At 49.4% G+C, this 16,860-nt stretch overlaps 1 protein-coding gene across 1 annotated transcript in view; it reads right to left on the minus strand.

Annotated features, from left to right (window-relative positions):
* Positions 1 to 16,860, minus strand: part of AFAP1L1 (actin filament associated protein 1 like 1) — a 64,105-nt gene that overhangs the window by 13,902 nt on the left and 33,343 nt on the right. The window contains exons 6-15 of the mRNA XM_087430275.1: positions 15,764 to 15,862; positions 15,124 to 15,335; positions 13,013 to 13,192; positions 10,983 to 11,075; positions 7,866 to 7,959; positions 7,470 to 7,625; positions 6,241 to 6,452; positions 4,457 to 4,602; positions 3,728 to 3,800; positions 1,452 to 1,563 (exon numbers count right to left, since the gene is read on the minus strand). Coding sequence (XP_087286401.1) covers positions 1,452 to 1,563; positions 3,728 to 3,800; positions 4,457 to 4,602; positions 6,241 to 6,452; positions 7,470 to 7,625; positions 7,866 to 7,959; positions 10,983 to 11,075; positions 13,013 to 13,192; positions 15,124 to 15,335; positions 15,764 to 15,862 — 1,377 coding nt within the window. The remainder of the gene's footprint in view (positions 1 to 1,451; positions 1,564 to 3,727; positions 3,801 to 4,456; positions 4,603 to 6,240; positions 6,453 to 7,469; positions 7,626 to 7,865; positions 7,960 to 10,982; positions 11,076 to 13,012; positions 13,193 to 15,123; positions 15,336 to 15,763; positions 15,863 to 16,860) is intronic.

Consider the following 16,860-nt stretch of genomic DNA (forward strand, 5'->3'; position numbering starts at 1 on the left):
GGCTTCAATATAAGATCGGATTTCAGAAAAGGGTCTGTCTTTTGTTATCTTTGTTAGTTTTTTTTTTTTGACATTTTATGATTTCTTTAATCGTACATGCTTATTGCAGCTTAGTTCTCCATTTTAAAATGGGCATTCCCTAAGGCCCTGTAGTTCCAGTGCCCATAAGAGTGGATGGAGTGTAAGGAATGCTTCATAACGACCCGCTAGTTGTTCAGCAGGGAAACTCAGACCTGGAGAGGGAAGGGACTTCTCCAAAGTTACACAGTAATTCAGTGATTAAGTGAGGAATGGGATACAGGCCTCCTGACACCCAGAAGAGATTATCTATACTAGTGAAATGGAGCTATAATAAAGAAAAGTATTTTAAAAAATAGATCTGCACGGGCTGGCCCGGTGGCGCAAGCGGTTAAGTGTGTGCGCTCCGCTGCGGTGGCCCAGGGTTCGCCGGTTAGGATCCCGGGCGCGCACCAACGCACCGCTTGGCAAGCCATGCTGTGGCGGCGTCCCATATAAAGTGGAGGAAGATGGGCATGGATGTTAGCCCAGGACCAGTCTTCCTCAGCAAAAAGAGGAGGATTGGCAGATGTTAGCTAAGGGCCGATCCTCCTCACACACACACACAAAAAAATAGATCTTCAAAAAGCAAAGAATAGAACTTGACTTTATTCAGGTACATGGGGAAGAAAGTTAAAGCAATGAATAAAAGACTCTTGGAACATGCTGTCCTACAGGAAGCTGGCTTGCTCATCAAGATAAATCACACGTGAGCAGAAATGAATGTTGGAAATCGAACAGAACTTATCATAGAGTTGTCTGGCATACTTGGTCATTATTGTGCAGTGTGTCAATCGGGTAATTCCCCGAGCCCCTCTGGGGTGCTAGGCAGAGCTCGGGCTGGGACACACGGGTGAGCCATGCCTTGCAGGGCAGCTGCCTCAAGGGTATGTGGAGGGGTTCAGTTCTCCACTTATGATGCCAGATCAGAAATTATAAATTGTTAGCCTCTGGAATAGACACAGCTTGAGGATGAAATATATATATGTCTCCTGACTAGGTGTTAAATTTTTTTAAATAGCTGCTAATGTTAAAAAATATGTGGATTTGACATGAAGTCTAGATTTCTGGCCCCTTTTGAAGAACCGGCAAATCTGGGCTGGCACCGCTGCATGGGGGCCATCGGCTGGAGCTCAGTAGTGGCCGCCCCTACAGGTGGGGCCTGAGCACACCAGTTTCCTATGTTCCTCCTCCCTGTCATTTCCCCTCTGAGGCCACATGCTAGCTGCCCTTTCTCACAGAGCCTGTGCTGTGATTTTTCTCGTGGTAGAGTATTTTCTTACACCTTATTTCACTCATTCATTTACCCACCTCACCCCTGCAGGAATCTGATTTTGAGACCCACCGCCCCATGGACTGTTTCCGTCCCTTCCTCCCTCCCACACAGAACTCACTGGAGGCGTGGCGCTTCACCTTGACCTGAGGGTCCACCCGATGGGACTTCTCACTGCACGAGGAGGCGTGGCGCTTCACGTGGGCCGCAGGGGGACGCTCAGGCTCCTGGTCCTGGGCAGGAGATGGAGGAAGAAGGTGGAGAGCAGGTAGGCTCACTCATCAATGCAGGGGTGTATTCTGGTCTTTGATTGGTAGCTGAGTGCTGTGGGATCCCTGAGATCTTGGCCTTCCAAATTTAGACTTGTGTGGCACTCAACGGTTTATAAACCACTTTCCCTAGCAGTATATCATTTGATCCTCATACCTTCCTTTCGGGAGCACCAGAGGGCAACCCTAACCTGGAATATAAGCTGAGAGGAGATTTAGGAATTCTCAAAAGACTGCGGGTGACTATATTTAATTTACCACAGATATTTTTGTTCTCACATCATTTGGAAGTATCCTTCAAATTTTCTGAATTCCTAATATAGAGTCTTCAGTCAAAAAAAAACTCATGGATGAGATCAGCCAATGGTAGACGTGACATAACATAATAGACTGACTATACCTTTGTGCATGAAGAGTATTAAGAACACTCAAAATCCTGTTAAAGTTCAGGAAACCATGAGTGGAATATGATACTAATGTAATGTAATAATGATATTGGTAACAACAGCATTATTTACTCCTCTGTGTAAGACTTTCCCATGTTCAGGTACTGTGCTAAGTTCTTTCCATAAAGTATTTCATTTAGTTCTTGCAATAGTCCTATCAGGTAGGTTTTATCATATCCATGTGGAGCCAGGAAATGAGCACCAGAGAAGTGAAGCCCAGGGTCATTCAGATGAAGTCCTGAGTCCAAAGTTCACGTCCTTAAGCACTAAGCTGTCTTGCTACTAAGCTCTGCAACTGAGAAAAATCTCAGGCTGCATCCACTGGTTCATCTGAGTCTGAAGAAAGACCATGTAAACAGAAGAAGGATGGCTGGAGAAGTTTCTAGAAAAGGGAGTCCTAGCGGTGAGAACTCAGAGTGTCATCCAGCACTGTCCAAGGCAGGGGTCCTGGCCTGCAGACACATCTACTTTCCTTGGCAGCTTGATTCCCTCTCTCTCTCCCTTAGCTGTGAGGCCTGACTCACCTACCAGTGTCTGATCAGAATGTGGTTCTCTGGGGGCCGGCCCGGTAGCGCAAGCAGTTAAGTGCGCCCGCTCTGCTGTGGTGGGCCGGGGTTCGCAGGTTCGGATCCTGGGCACGCACCAACGCACTGCTTGTCAGGCCATGCTGTGGCAGGTGTCTCATATAAAGTGGAGGAAGATGGGCATGGATGTTAGCCCAGGGCCAGTCTTCCTCAGCAAAAAGAGGAGGGTTGGCAGATGTTAGCTCAGGGCCGATCTTCCTCAAAAAAAAAAAAAAAAGAATGTGGTTCTCTGGCTCTCCCGTGGGAGGAGAAGACAGAGGCTATGCTGCCAGGAGCAGTCTGGGTTGTGTGATGGCTACAGAGGCCTCATTGTAAATTAACAAGCTGGCGGGCCTGCCTCGTGCCTTAGCGGTTAAGTGCGCGTGCTCTGCTATTGGCGGCCCGGGTTCAGATCCTAGGTGCGAACCGACGCACCGCTTCTCCAGCCACGCTGAGGCCATGTCCCACATACAGCAACTAGAAGGATGTGCAACTATGACATACAACTATCTACTGGGGCTTTGGGGGGTAAAAAAAAAGGAGGAGGATTGGCAATAGATGTTAGCTCAGAGCCGGTCTTCCTCAGCAAGAAGAGGAGGATTAGCACGGATGTTAGCTCAAGGCTGATCTTCCTCACAAAAACAAAACAAAACGAAACAAAACAAAACAAAACACAAGCTGGCATCTCCTTGGTTTAGTGAGCAAGACAGGGAGACTTTGTCCTGGGAGCTGAAGCCTAGACTGTGGATGCCATCAGGTGAAGGCCTCTGGGGGCGGCAACCCATTTGGCATCCCCCCCAGACACCAGTGCATCAGCAGCATCAGTTCACAGAGCAGTAAACAGGGGTGGAGAGCCCAGTACCTTGCTCAAACTGGAGTAGTGCTTTGAGCTCACAGAGCCCTTTCTTTTTCCTGATCTGAGGATCTTTCCACTGCACCACCCAGCCTCCTGTGCCAGGGAGTCCTGGTCCTGTCCCATGGTCTGTGATAAGAAGGGCACCTCCCCCCCCCCCCCCCCTTCTAGCTGCTGGTTATACGAAGGCAAAGGAAAAAGGATCAGTGAAGGAGAGCTAAGAAGTGGCCTTTGTCACATGCCTGGGCAGTCCCAAGGGACCATACCTGCATCTTTTCATAAGGAACATCATCATAGACACGGGGCTCAGGCCATTGATCCTGGCAGGATCTTGCATATCTAGAAAATACAAGGCACAATGACGATGACAATGATGATGACACTCGGCAGCTTACAGTGCTGTCCTGTCCACTCTCTCATTTGATTCAGGCAGTGGTCAGAAGGTTGGTAATAGCAGCCATGCCAGGCAGCACTGGGCCATTGCTGTGCTAAGGGCTTCACAGGCAGGGGCCCCGGTGATTCTCACAACAGCTCGGGAAGTGGGGAATCCATCACTCGTCCTCTAAGTAAGAAAACAGAAGATCCAAGCTGGCAAGCACCAGCCCAAGCTGTTGGTCATGACAGAGCTGTGACTTGACCTGGCTCTCTCAATGCCGAATTCCATGTACCAGCCCCATGCTCACCTGGATGCTCAAAGATGTGAGAACCTAAGATTCTGTGGCAAGAGAGCAGAGCCCAGGCCACTAGGCAAAAGGGTTTCTCCACTTTTGCTCATTCCATCCACAGCTTCCCTCGACCGTGGGCTACCTCCTTTAGTCAGCCCACTCCCGCCTGCTGGAAGAGGAAGGCACCCACTCTGACTTTCCAAGGAAGCAGTCTTCCTCAGCCCTTCCTCCCTCCCTCCCAGTGTCCAGGGCTGGACTGGGAGCCTCTGAGAGGGAGCAGAGATAGGAAAGGCTGTGGGCAGCTGTGGGCTGTGGGGTGCTGACCCTTACAGGAAGGAGTTGCGCCCCGCGCTGACGATGCTGGTCAAGGTCTCCACGTCCACGTAGTCATAGTGCAGCGCCTCGGGAGTCACTTTGGAGCCCATCTCCACCAGCAGCAGCCCCAGCCAGCGGCCCATGTCCTCTGAGCAGCTTGCCTAAGGGAGAGGAGGCACCAGCCATGTTCATAGGCACAAGACTGTCAGGGTCTCTGGCTACCCGCTCCCTTCAGCCAAACCCATATGCGTATAGTACCTGTTATGCACCCAATACTGAGGGATTCAAGAAGAACACATATCAAAATCCAAGTGGCTTTTGCCTTCCCTCTATTCAGGTTTCTGCTCTAATGCCACCTCCTTAGAGAAGCCCTCTCTGACTACCTCTCTAAGACATACACCCTCCCTCATTATCCTCAGAGTCTTTCCCACCATTCAGATGTGAAAACAACATTTAGATGTTCCCTGAATTTTTAAAAAAATATTTTACTTTTTATTAGAGGAGGCTATTTCTCACATAACCCAAGCAATTTTTTTCTTGTGTTATAATTGCCAATTACTTGTAGTATTATATACAGGAAAGTCTCCAAGAAGTTGCTGGTCAACTAAACACATACTTATGGTTAGTTCTCATTTAAAGAGCATTATTATAAAATCAACTTAGCACAAAAATGCTAAACTTGAATAAAGGAAGCACACTTTTTACCAGAAAGCTCTGTGAATAATTTAAGAGAAATAGATCCATCTCAAACTATCAAAAATAAAAGTGAGTTACAGGGGCAATCTTTCTTGAAATTTAAGAACTGAGAGAGGCAGTGGGTACTGGGCAAAGAAAACAAGACCAAGAGGCTGAGTTTTAGTTCTAGGATAAGACCGGGAGCCCACTGACCCTCTGTGGAGCCTTGGACAAAGCACTTGGCTGCCTGGGCCTCAGTTTCCTTATCTGTAATGTGAGGGGGTAGTTATTTAAGTTTTCCTCCAGCGCTAATATTTTAAATTCTAAGCAGCTGAAGGATTGACATGTAGAAGAGAGATTAAACGTATTCTGCATAACCTCAGAGAGGAGGGCTAGGGCCACTGGGTAAGGACCACAATGAATGGATGAAATAAAATCATGTTTTCATTCAGCCATTTGTTCAACAAATATTAACTGAGCCATTCATTGTGCCTGACATCAGACTGGGTTCTGGAAAAACAAAAGTATGCAGAACAGGCATGGTTACTGCCTTCATGGAGCTTAAAGATTTCAACTCAGTATGGAGAAAATCTTTCTAAAAATTTAGGTTCAGTGGGAGGGGCAGGCTACCCTGAAGGGCAGTAGTTTGTTTATCTGAGGTGGACGGCCACTGCTGGGAAGGTTTTAGAGGGGGTTCCAGAGTCAGATCCAGGTTAGATCAGACTAGATGCCTTTCAGGCTTGGGATTTAAAGATATGAGAGAATAAACCAACCTTGGGTATAGGGTTGCCAGATTTAGCAAATAAAAATGGTAGAATGCTCTGTTTAATTCGAATTTTAGATAAACTACAAATAATTTTTTAGTATAGGTATGTCCCAAATATTGCACGGGATATATTTATATTAAAAACATTATTTGTTATTTATCTGAAATCCAAATTTAAGTGGGTGTCCTATATTTTATCTGGCAACCCTACTTGATCTCTGGCAGCAGCTGGCTTCCTTTGCCTTCGTCCTCAGTCCCCGTAATGTCAGTAGCAAGGTCCCAAGACAAAAGCTAATGCCCACACCAGAGCTCCTCTCAGTTCCCACCACCAAGCACCACCTGGACTCTCTCCTCTCACCTCCAAGATGGTGACCTCTTGCCGGTTGCGCAGAATCCTGAAGGCAAATGGGTGTCTGGGCCCAAAGCCCGGGGCCACCTCACAGCCACGGAGGGCGATGGCGTTCACGTGGGTCCGCAGGTCTGTGCGGTCCTTGTGGAAATACAGAGTGTTGCCATTCAGGCGGCACCAGCGTTCCTTCCAGCCCTGGTTCACCAGCACGTTCAGATAGCCTGGGAGACGGAGACCAGCAGCGTGACCTCCGACAGCCCAGCCCTGGGGCACCCCACGGTGGGGGATGCAAGTCGAGGTGCATGGGTCTGCACTCCGGGCGCAGAGCACCTGGACAACCCTTGTACTCTAGCTGGAAAGAAGGCGTTCTGGGTCCCGGATCAGCTCACTCTCTCCCAGTCTGTGACCTCAGACATCCTCCTGTCTCTCTGTTTCAGTTTCCTATCTGAGATACAGGGACTGCTAATCACATTTGTATATCACTGCACAGCCTTTGGACCATACCAAGCTTGATGAAAAGGGCAGGCGCTACTACAGAGAATGAATAAAAGACAACCCTCCCTCTTGCCTTGCCTCTCCCTAAAATATCAAAACTCGTCCTTACTGAAAGACAGAAAATAATGGATGATGCTGACACCTGGTGGCAGCATGTAGGAACAAAAACATCTAGCCAAGAAAGAATTATAAAACGAGCAAGGTACAGGCTCCAAATCTAAAATATCTAAAATATATGATTTCCTATTGGGTTCCAGTACATGGAACACTGCATTTGGATGAACAGAATAATATGGTTTCCCTTCCAAACCACTTTTAACTCACTTTGAATGCATTTATAATGAAACATACTTAAATATTTTTATCTAAGAAATTTCTTTATAAGACTGGGTTGTAACTTACACACCCGGCATGTTATATGCTGGGAAATAAGATACTCTCCTCTTATTATGGTGGAGGAAACTGAGGCCCAGAGAAGGGCAGTGACTGTGCTAAGATCACAGGGAGCACAGAAACATGAGAGTCAGTTGGCTTTTCCTTCTGCTGAGCGTCAGGGCCTCACGGGAGAGAAGTGATGGAAGGGCATGGGTTGTTGATGGGATAGGATTAACCATCTGGTCGGAGGATTCTTTCCTCTGCCTTGGGGTTGAGGTGGGTGAGGCCTGGGAGGGTCTCCTGGCTTAGCCCCAGGGCTCCCCGTCAATAGGGTCTGAATTCTCCTTCTCCTCATGCCTGGTACTCACCACAGCATGGAACCTCCTCGGTGGAGGGCATCTGCACGTCATCAGCCAGCACCTTCTTCTTGGAGAAGCCGATGATGCGGGTGATCTTGCGGCCTGCAGCCCTGCTCATTGAGCCCTTCAGCTCTGCCAGGCTGCTCTTCTTCCCTTTGCCTGTTGCTGGGGAGAGGGGTCAGGGGAGGGGAGGGAGACCCAAGCCCAGATCCACCCACCCCAAGCCTTCCCAGTGGCCCTTTCAGCCTGCACACAGGGCCTGGCCCACACGGCTCCAGGTGTGGACTGACCAGGTCACCCTACCCAGGTCTCCAGTGTGGTCAGGACCTGCTCTGCACTGTGTGCCTGTGGCAAGGCTCCTCCCAGCTCTAGCACCCTCAGGCCTAAGCCCCCAGAGGTTCCTACCATGTTCACAGGCCTCCCGGTGGCCGAGGGTGGAACAGTTGTCACCCATGCCCAGGCTGTCGGAGTCTGAGGTCTGCTTCTCTTGGGACAGCCTCTGGGGAGGGACACAGATGGCCCCGCATCAGAGAGCACACTCAGAAGCCTTCCTTTGTTGGTTCCATCTCCCCCTGACCCCTGCACATGAGGATTAGCTAATAAATATTTGTCAGTAACTATCATGTGCCTGATACTACACCAGGTATGGGGAGGACAGCGATGACTTAGGATGGTTGTGTCTTCGAGTGACAGTCTACTTGGAGAGCGAGGCAATTAATTACAACACATTGAGATAAACGTCCTAGGAGCTGGACCACATTTGGCAGGTGATAGGGCACGGGGAAGGTATTTAAGTGGGATACTAATGTAATGTAACCCATTTAGGATGCCTCCACTGGCGTCCAGTGGTCCACCAGTGACCTGGCCAGACAAGAGGGAGCAAGACTGGAAGCAAAAGAGCCACTTGAGAGTGTCATGTGAGCCAGAGGAGACTCAGTAAGCGGGTGAGCCAAGGTGACAGTGAGGATGGAGAAAGAGAGAGGAGTTGGTATTTTCAAAATAGTCATGAAAGGACTTGGTGACCAATAAATGTGAGTGGTGAGAAGACAGGAGTCCACTACAGTCCTATTTGGATGAGAAGATGGTAAAGACACACACACATACCATGGTAACAACTTCACTGCCAGCCAAAATTATTTTTACTCATCGTGCCAACTCTGGAGCAATCATTCATTCATCCATCCATTCATTCATTCATACAAGGTCAATTAAGTACCTACTACTATGGGAGGTGGCACGGAGTAGTCAGATGGACCTTGGAAGAAATTATGTCTCTAGTACCACCTATTAGCTGTGGGAATGTGGGAAAATCCTTTCATCTCCCCAAGGCTCAGTTTTCTCACCTGAATTACACTCTTTTCGGTGGACTGCTGTGAGGCCCCACAGAGCCCAAGTGAAATTGCGAGGCCCACAGACTATCATTTCTAATACCTGTGTGGTGTGCTGCCATCTCACTTTAAGAAGCTAAAGTGTGCCAGCCAGACTCAAGAAAGGATTAAAATGACACTCACCCACTTAAAAAGGTGGAATTACAGAGCTCTGAGGCCCTTAAACCTTTCCTGCCGGGGACCCCCCAGGCCAGGCTCAGAGATGCTTTGCTATAAGCATAGTAGTGGGGGGCAGGGAGGACAGGAGAGGCTGGGTGCTCCCCTCAATTTCCAAAGGCTGGGAAACTGGCAACTGTCAGACATGGGATAGAACTGTCAAAAGTATAAAGAATCACCCCTGTAAACTGTGAAACACAACTTATGGTTCTATTTGTTCTGCAACGGGTAAGTTTTTCATCGAGATAGAAAGCAAATACAAAGAAACACTGTGAGCACTTTGGAATTGACTTGATGATGGCACTTCAGTCACATGATTCCATGGAGAGACAGACCCACCAATACCACATCCCCACTCCCACTCCCCTCCAAAAATGCCACCCTAAACATTTTAGCTACCCTCCCCCTCTACACTCAACCACAGGAAAGCTCACGTCTAAGAGCTTGCCTCTTATTTCTCTACAGCCCCTTCCAACTGCACAACGGCACGCACCTGCAGGCGTGTACACACACACATACTCACACTCACATTCACACTCTTTCTCTCACACACACACTCATTCTCCAATGCTGCTTTCCTTCAGGCCCAATAGCAAAGGCTGAGTGAGTGAGGACAGGGTTGGGCTTCTCCTCCAGCATCCTCCTGGGCACGAGAGCCCCCCATGTCTCCTCTCCTAGTGACTGTCTGCTGACCCCACACCTGTGCTTCTGCTGCTCCCTTCCCTTGCAGCTCCTGTCCCTTGGCCCACCTCTGCCCCAGTGAAATCTTGCCCATTCTTTAAGGCTCAACATAGGTGCCATCTTCCCTGATCCCCCCCACCTCTCTGGCTAGCCTGAGCTCCCGTGGCCCTCACACAGCTTTCCAGGACCACTCTAATAGGGCTGACATGCTCCCCCTTCTCTCCAAGCCCAGCCACACTGGCCTCTTTCCATTCCATGCTTCCTTCTGCTCTAGGGCCTGCGCCCCCTGCTTGGAATGCCTGTCCCCTCCCTTTCCTCGCTAGTGTTTCACCCTCATCTGAAATGTACTCCCTGACCCTGAGACAAGAGCAGGCCCCCAGGCATACGCTCCCAGGGTACCTGGTACTTTTCCCTCCCAGCACTTACACAGCTTGGCAATTCTAAATCTGTGTGATGATTTGATTCGCGTTGACTCCGACTCCCCGCTGGGAGGGCAGGGGGCAGGTCTGTTTCTGTTAGAGTTGCACCCCAGTGCCGAGCACAGCGCTTGGTGCACGGCACATGCTCCTAACAACCCATCGATGGAGCTCAGGATGTCCTCCTTGAGAGGTGGGGTGGCAGAGTCATCAAGCGCCAGGCTGCCTGGGTGTAAATCCCAGCTCTGTTTCTTATTAACTATGTGACTTTGGGTAAACCTCTCTGTGCCTCAGCTCCTTATCTGGAAAATGTAATTTGTCAAAGAACAGTTGTGGAAATTAACTTAAGTAATAAATGTAAAGCATATAGAACAATGCTGGCCACACAGTCATATTCTGTAAATGCCAGCCTTTATTAGATCATGCAAGATCCACGTGTGTGGGTCTTAAGCCTCCCCTTAGGGTTTGGGGCTGAGTCCCTCTATCCCCCGCAGCACCCGGCCAAGCACAGGCACTCGCACGTGTTTGCTGATGGCCTGACCAACTACTAAACGATGGCTCCACTGGTCCCAGTGTGGCACACTCCCCTGAGTGACAAATTCCAACTGACTTTTCTGTTCAAATGTGACCTCCTCCTGTCCTGGCAGGGTTAGTCACTCCCTCCTCTGGCTTGTATTGTACCCTGGACATGGGCATTCATTCATTCATGCATTCATTAAGTCAGCAGACATTGAACACCTACTATTGCGCCAGCTCTGTGTTGGGCAATCTCAGGTGTATGACACCACCGCTGGTGCCTGGCTTCACCACCAGCCTGCGAGTCCTCCTGGGCAGAGCCCATGCTGCCTGGCCCAGAGGAAACCTTGTGGAGACAGATGTACCTTGTCTAGGTCCAGCTTGCACGGGAGGACTGGGGATCTGGGCACGTCTGCCCCCTCGGTTCCCCCGATGGGCTTGCTCACCTCTCGGATGACCTGTGGAGAGGACAAACAGCTGTCCCAGTGGGCAGGGACACTGTGGAGGCAAAAGGAAGAATGGGGTCTGTGCGGTCAGGGCCATCGAGCAGAGGGCTTGGGATCACTGGGCAGAAGAGATGGGTTGACGTGGCCTCCTGCCACACGTGTGGGCCACGTCAGGGTTTGAACAGGCTTTCTCTTGTGTCTGTCCCTTGAATTGAAAAGATACAGGGCCAGGAAACAAGAGGCTTGGCTTCTAGCCCTGGCTCCATTGCTAAGTAGTCATGTGGCCTTCGGAAAGCCACTTCCCTGCTCTGGGCCTTGGTTTCCCTGTCTGTAACATGGGTTATAACCTCCCTGGATTGTCTGAGGACCAGTGAGATCACGGGTGTAAAGGCCCAGGTGAACGAGGACTTGCTTCTGTGACTATGTTGGAGAGCCAGGGCTATCCCCTCCATTTCAAAGATGAGGAAACTGAGACTCCAAGGCATTCACCCAAGCCCACACAGCATAAGCATCCAGATCACGAAATAACAACGGCCACCACTTGTTGCTCACTGATCTGTGGCTTTATGCAGATTATCCCATTGCATCCCCACAGCAGCCTTGTGGGGCAGGGACCGCTGTGATTACCAAGTTACAGATTAGGATGAGGGGGCTCCGAGAGGCGAAGCCACGGTTGCCTCCCCTTAACCTCTGGGCTAATGGCCTCCCAGGATCGGGGTGTCAAGGCAGGCCTCCTAACTCCGGGTCAAGGGCACCTTCTGACCCACCGGCCCCTTGAGGGCAGAGGCTCCCCCAGCAGGCAGGTTCTCTCCCTTCCTTCCCCTCCTGAGACAAAGGCAATAATGAGAAACACAAAACATTCCAGTGGGAGAGCTGGTTATCACAGGAAGGAAGGGAGGATGGGGAGGGAGGGAGGGGTTTGGTTTCTTTGTTCCAGCAGGAAGATCAGAGGAGAGAGAGAAAGGTGTCAGAGTGAAATGGAGGCAGGGTGCAGGGCCAAGGGCCTGCTGTAAGGGACTGGGGGCAGGGCTTCACCATCATCACACAGTAATCCCTGATCGTTACTGAGCACTGACTGCCTGGCAGGCACTGTGACAACTGCTCTCTAGAATCCTTACGAGAACCATTGTATAGAGGAGGCAACCGAGGCACAGAGAGGCAAAGTCATTTGCAGAAGATCACACTGCCAGTAAGTGGCACTTAGGCCTGGGATTGAACTCAAGTCTGTGTGTCACCAAACTCCTCCCTCGTCATCACAATGCCACCTTGCCTATGGCCTTTGGAGTAGGTTTCCTTGTTGGCTTCTAACCCTAGCCTCAACCACTTGGTTGTGTGACCTTTGGCAAGTCACATAAGTTCTCTGTGCCTCAGTTTCCTCATCTGTAAAATGGGAACAATAATAGTCCCACTGCCAAAAGTAAATGAGGTCATGTTTGTATAGCTCTTAGCACAATGCATGGCACGAAGTGAGTGCTCAGTACACAATCACTCTCATTGTTCTGTGCAGCTGCAAGACGCAGAAGCTGGATCATAGGTGGACGTTACAAGGATGCGCATTTCGCCTAAGATAAAGAAGAATTTTTCCTTTTTTAAAAGAAAAAAAAAGATTAGCTTATCTAATGATAAAATCAGCTTCCTTTGTAGATGTTAACCTCTCCATTCCAGGAGATGGACAAGTGCAGGCTGGACAAGCCCACAGTGGGGATGTTAGAAAGGAAAATAAAATACTTAAGAGGAACAAAGGCTTCCAGCCTGAGGTCTGTCTCCTGGAAACGTCCAAGGCCTATTTCCACACATAAGCCCTAGCCATGCATAGGGCAATGACCCCCTCTCCCTGAGCGAGGCCTGTTGTTCCAGGGAAAGAGCCCACCCCACTGAGGGCTGGGCCTGGGGAGGAGAGGAAGGAAGGGAGAGAGGGCGGGTGGGAGGAAGGCTCAGGCCCCCTGTACCTTCAGCCACTCCTCGGCCTGCTCCCGGCTCTGCAGTGCCAGCACCAAGACCTCAGTGGCCCCCTGCGAGAAGCGCAGCTCGTGCCTCTTGTGCCGGCTGTCCTTGGGCACGTAGATGACGCCGCAGACATCCAGCGCCAGCCTCACATGTGGCTGCCGGTCCTTGGAGCTTTTGTAACACTGAACAGGGAGAGAAGGGGTCAGGTCTTCCTGGAGTGGAGGGTGGGGGAGGAGATACCCTCAGGCAAAGGCTCGGGGGAGCTCCGCCTACCCCACAGAGATCTCCCCTACCCAGCCCATCCGTGGGCACGGCAGGAAGACAGAGGCTTTAGCTATTCACCCCAGAGAAGAGAATCCTGGGAGATGGGCGTCTTTGGACAATCTTCAGATCTTAAGGGCTACCGATGGGCCCCTGGGGGCACAACTACCTATTTAGGAAGAGGCAGATTTTAGCACAATACCAGGAAGACCATTCTAGTCTAAAGAAGCAGAGAAGAAACAGACTGGCTTGGGAGGAAGCCAGCTCTCTGCTACTAAAGGGCGACATGGCAGGAATGTGGGAGAGCGAATTCTAGCTGAGATGGAGGGTGGGCTTGGGAAGTCTAAAGTTTATCAATAATGATTCTCACTTCTCAATTCTTATTATGAAGCCAGCATTACCTTGATACCAAAATCTGACAATGGCATTACAAAAAAGGAAAATTATAGGCTAATTTCTCTCATAACATAGTTGCAAAAGCCCTAAACAAAATATTAGCAAATAGAATCCAGACACATATAAAAAGCATACTGCATTAAGATCAAGTAGGGTTTATTCTAGGAATGTAAGAGCAGGTTAGCATTGAAAAACCAGCCATATAATTCATAACATTAACAGAAAAAAGGAGAAAAACCGCATATCTCAATAGAAGTAGAAAAAGTATTCGGTAAAACTCTGCACCCATTTGTAACATAAACTCTTAGCAAACCAGGAATAGAGAACTTCCTTAATGTGATAATAAAGGGCATCTACAAACAACCCACAGCAAACATCAGCCTTGATGGTGAATTACTAAAACTTTCCTTCAAGATCTGGACTTTACATTGTGCTGGAGGTCCTGACCAGTGCAATAAGTCAAGGAAAAAGTAGAAAGCATAAGGAGTGGAAAGAAGTCAGTCCTAACCTTGGACTTGTTCTGGCCTGGGATGAGCTTTTCACTGACCCAGGGTAAGAAAGGGCCATGTTTCAACTGGATATATGTTGGGCAAGGCAGGTCAGCAGATTTTTGGGTAAAGAGCTATTTTTTATTTTTTTAATAATTTTATTTATTTATTTTTCCCCCCAAAGCCCCAGTAGATAGTTGTATGTCATAGCTGCACATCCTTCTAGTTGCTGTAGTGGGACGTGGCCTCAGCATGGCCGGAGAAGCAGTGTGTCGGTGCGCACCTGGGATCCGAACCCGGGCTGCTAGCAGCAGAGTGCGCGCACTTAACCGCTAAGCCACGGGGCCGACCCGGTAAAGAGCTATTTTTTTTTCTGAAATTATGTCCACCTTCCTACTTTGTAATTAAAGGTACATTTTCTTTTATGAAATGATAGCGATGAGAGATGGTGAATTTTAAAAAAAGGGAGAAAGCAAGTTATGTAATAACAAGTGCTACATGGGTTCAGTTTTAGCAAAGACAGGTACATGGAAATGAGTGTGGAAATATGTATATTAAACCTTAACAGTGGTTAGCTCTGGGTCAATGGGATTATAGGTGGTTTTTAAGAATCATTTTTCATTTTGTTTTACTCTGGTTTTATAAATAAACACATTTACTTGCATAATGAAGAACAATAAACATTGTTTAAAAGAGATAAAAAATTCGTTCTTGGCAAAACAAAAACTTGGTAAAGTCTATATCGGGTCTTCTAGATTTTTTTTGTTTTGTTTTGATTTTTAAAATTCTGTTCGACTGGGAGAGCCCTGATCTCAGAAGCACCAGGCTTTGAGCCTCTGTGCATGAAGCAAGCCCAGAGGAACTGAGGCAGACACACCTGCACGCACACAGGTACACACACACACACACACACACACACACGTGCAAGTCCATGTGAGGCCTAGAGGCACACGCCCACGGCCACTCACCAGGAGCTGGTCTTCCTTGATGACGGTCAGCTGCTTGGCCCACTGCCCGAAGCGCTTTTTCCGCAGCAGGAAGGCACATATCCTGCAGTCCCTCACCAGGTGCATGGAGGCCTCCTCCGAGGGCCACTGGTGCGTGGGCTGCGGCCCCTTCCCTTCCTCTTCCTCCTCGTCATAGGACTCGTAGGAGCTGCTCATTGCGTCAGAGTCATTGTCTGCAGGTGCGGTGGCAAAGGACCCGCCACTGTGCCGCCGCCCGGGAGGTACATTCTTACCCCTCTGCAGGCGTCCCTGCTCTGGGGCCCCCAGATCATGAAGGGGTGGGCATGAGGAGTGAGCATGGTAATGGCTACCCTCCCACATGGTCACTGTTTCACAGAGTTACCACTGGCTGTGTGCTCTCGGTAACTTCACTTCTCAGAGGTTCAGTGTTCTTATTAGTAAAATGGCCATAATAAATAACAGTATCTACCTCATGGGGCCACTGCGAGGATCACTGAATACAGAGTGCTTAGCCCAGTTTCTGGCACTCAGTGAGTGCTCAGTAAACATCAGAGGAGGTGGTGAGCACATATATGCCAAGGGTCAGGTCAAGGCCTGCTCTTCAAGGACAGAACCTTCTGAACACCCTCCTGGTACTTACAGGAGCTCTTCAGCTCCCCATTCATCCTGGTTGTGGAGTAGCTGCTGTCTGCGTCCTCGTAGTAGCCATCCACGATGGAGTGGGCTGGGCTGCAGCCGTCTGCGGGATTGCCAGTAAGAGCCGCACCTTGGAGAAATGCAGGCAGACTCCAGAGGCTAGGGCTGGGGAGGATCCTGGACACCGTGCCCCTCCTCAGGGAAGGGAGGGTGGAGCTCCCTGCAGCTCCCCAGCCAGGGCGTGGGGCCTCCTCTCTGCACCTCATCTGCTCTAGCTTCCCACATGCCCTCTGTGCTCCAGGCCTGCGTCCATGCTATCCCCTGTGCTCTCTTACCTTCTGCTAGAGAACGCCTACTCATCCTTCAAGACCCATCCTTCAAGATCTTTCCTCTGACCTTCCTAGGCAGAGAATGGTCAGCTCCTCCTCAGTGATCCCAGAGCACTGATGTGTGTGTGCGTGTGTGTGTGTCTTAGTCACAGCACTGGTCCCTGTACTGCAGGGGCCCCAGCTGCTTGGGCTCAGACCCCCTCCCTGCTCTGCCGTTGCCTGATCTTCTGCCACCTCAGCCCTTCCACTCACTTCCTAATATATGTGCTCCCTCTTCTTGTCAAAGTGATCTCCTTGTAAACCTCTGCAACCATAGAGGAACTGGACTAGAGAGATAATAATAACGCACACAATAGTGACTATGGCAGCTGCCCACGCTGAATTTTCACAACACATTCCCATCCAGGGCAGCAGCACAGGACAGGGGTTGGGAGTATCTCAAATTGTACTCTGCATCAGAATTATTGGGGGTCTTTTTAGAACGCAGAGCCCTAGGCTGTATCCCCAGAGACTCTGATTCACTAGTGTGGGCTGAGGTTTAAAAAAAAATTTTTTTTAATTATTTAATAGGATATTTAAAAAACATGTGTAAAAATAGAAATATGTTGAACTCCAAGGAATTGGATTTTTTAAAAATAATTCAGGTTATTTTGATGCAGATGGTCTCCCGAGCACACTCTGAAGTTCAGTGGGTTAAAGGCATGTGCTTTGAGGTTGATCAGATTTGAGTTCAAACCTATCTTCACATTTACTGAGTGACCTCAGAAAGAAA

The sequence above is a fragment of the Ceratotherium simum genome, chromosome 4, assembly GCF_057802395.1.
Source record: "Ceratotherium simum simum isolate JZ-2026a chromosome 4, ASM5780239v1, whole genome shotgun sequence".
NCBI classification, from domain to species: Eukaryota; Metazoa; Chordata; class Mammalia; order Perissodactyla; family Rhinocerotidae; genus Ceratotherium; species Ceratotherium simum.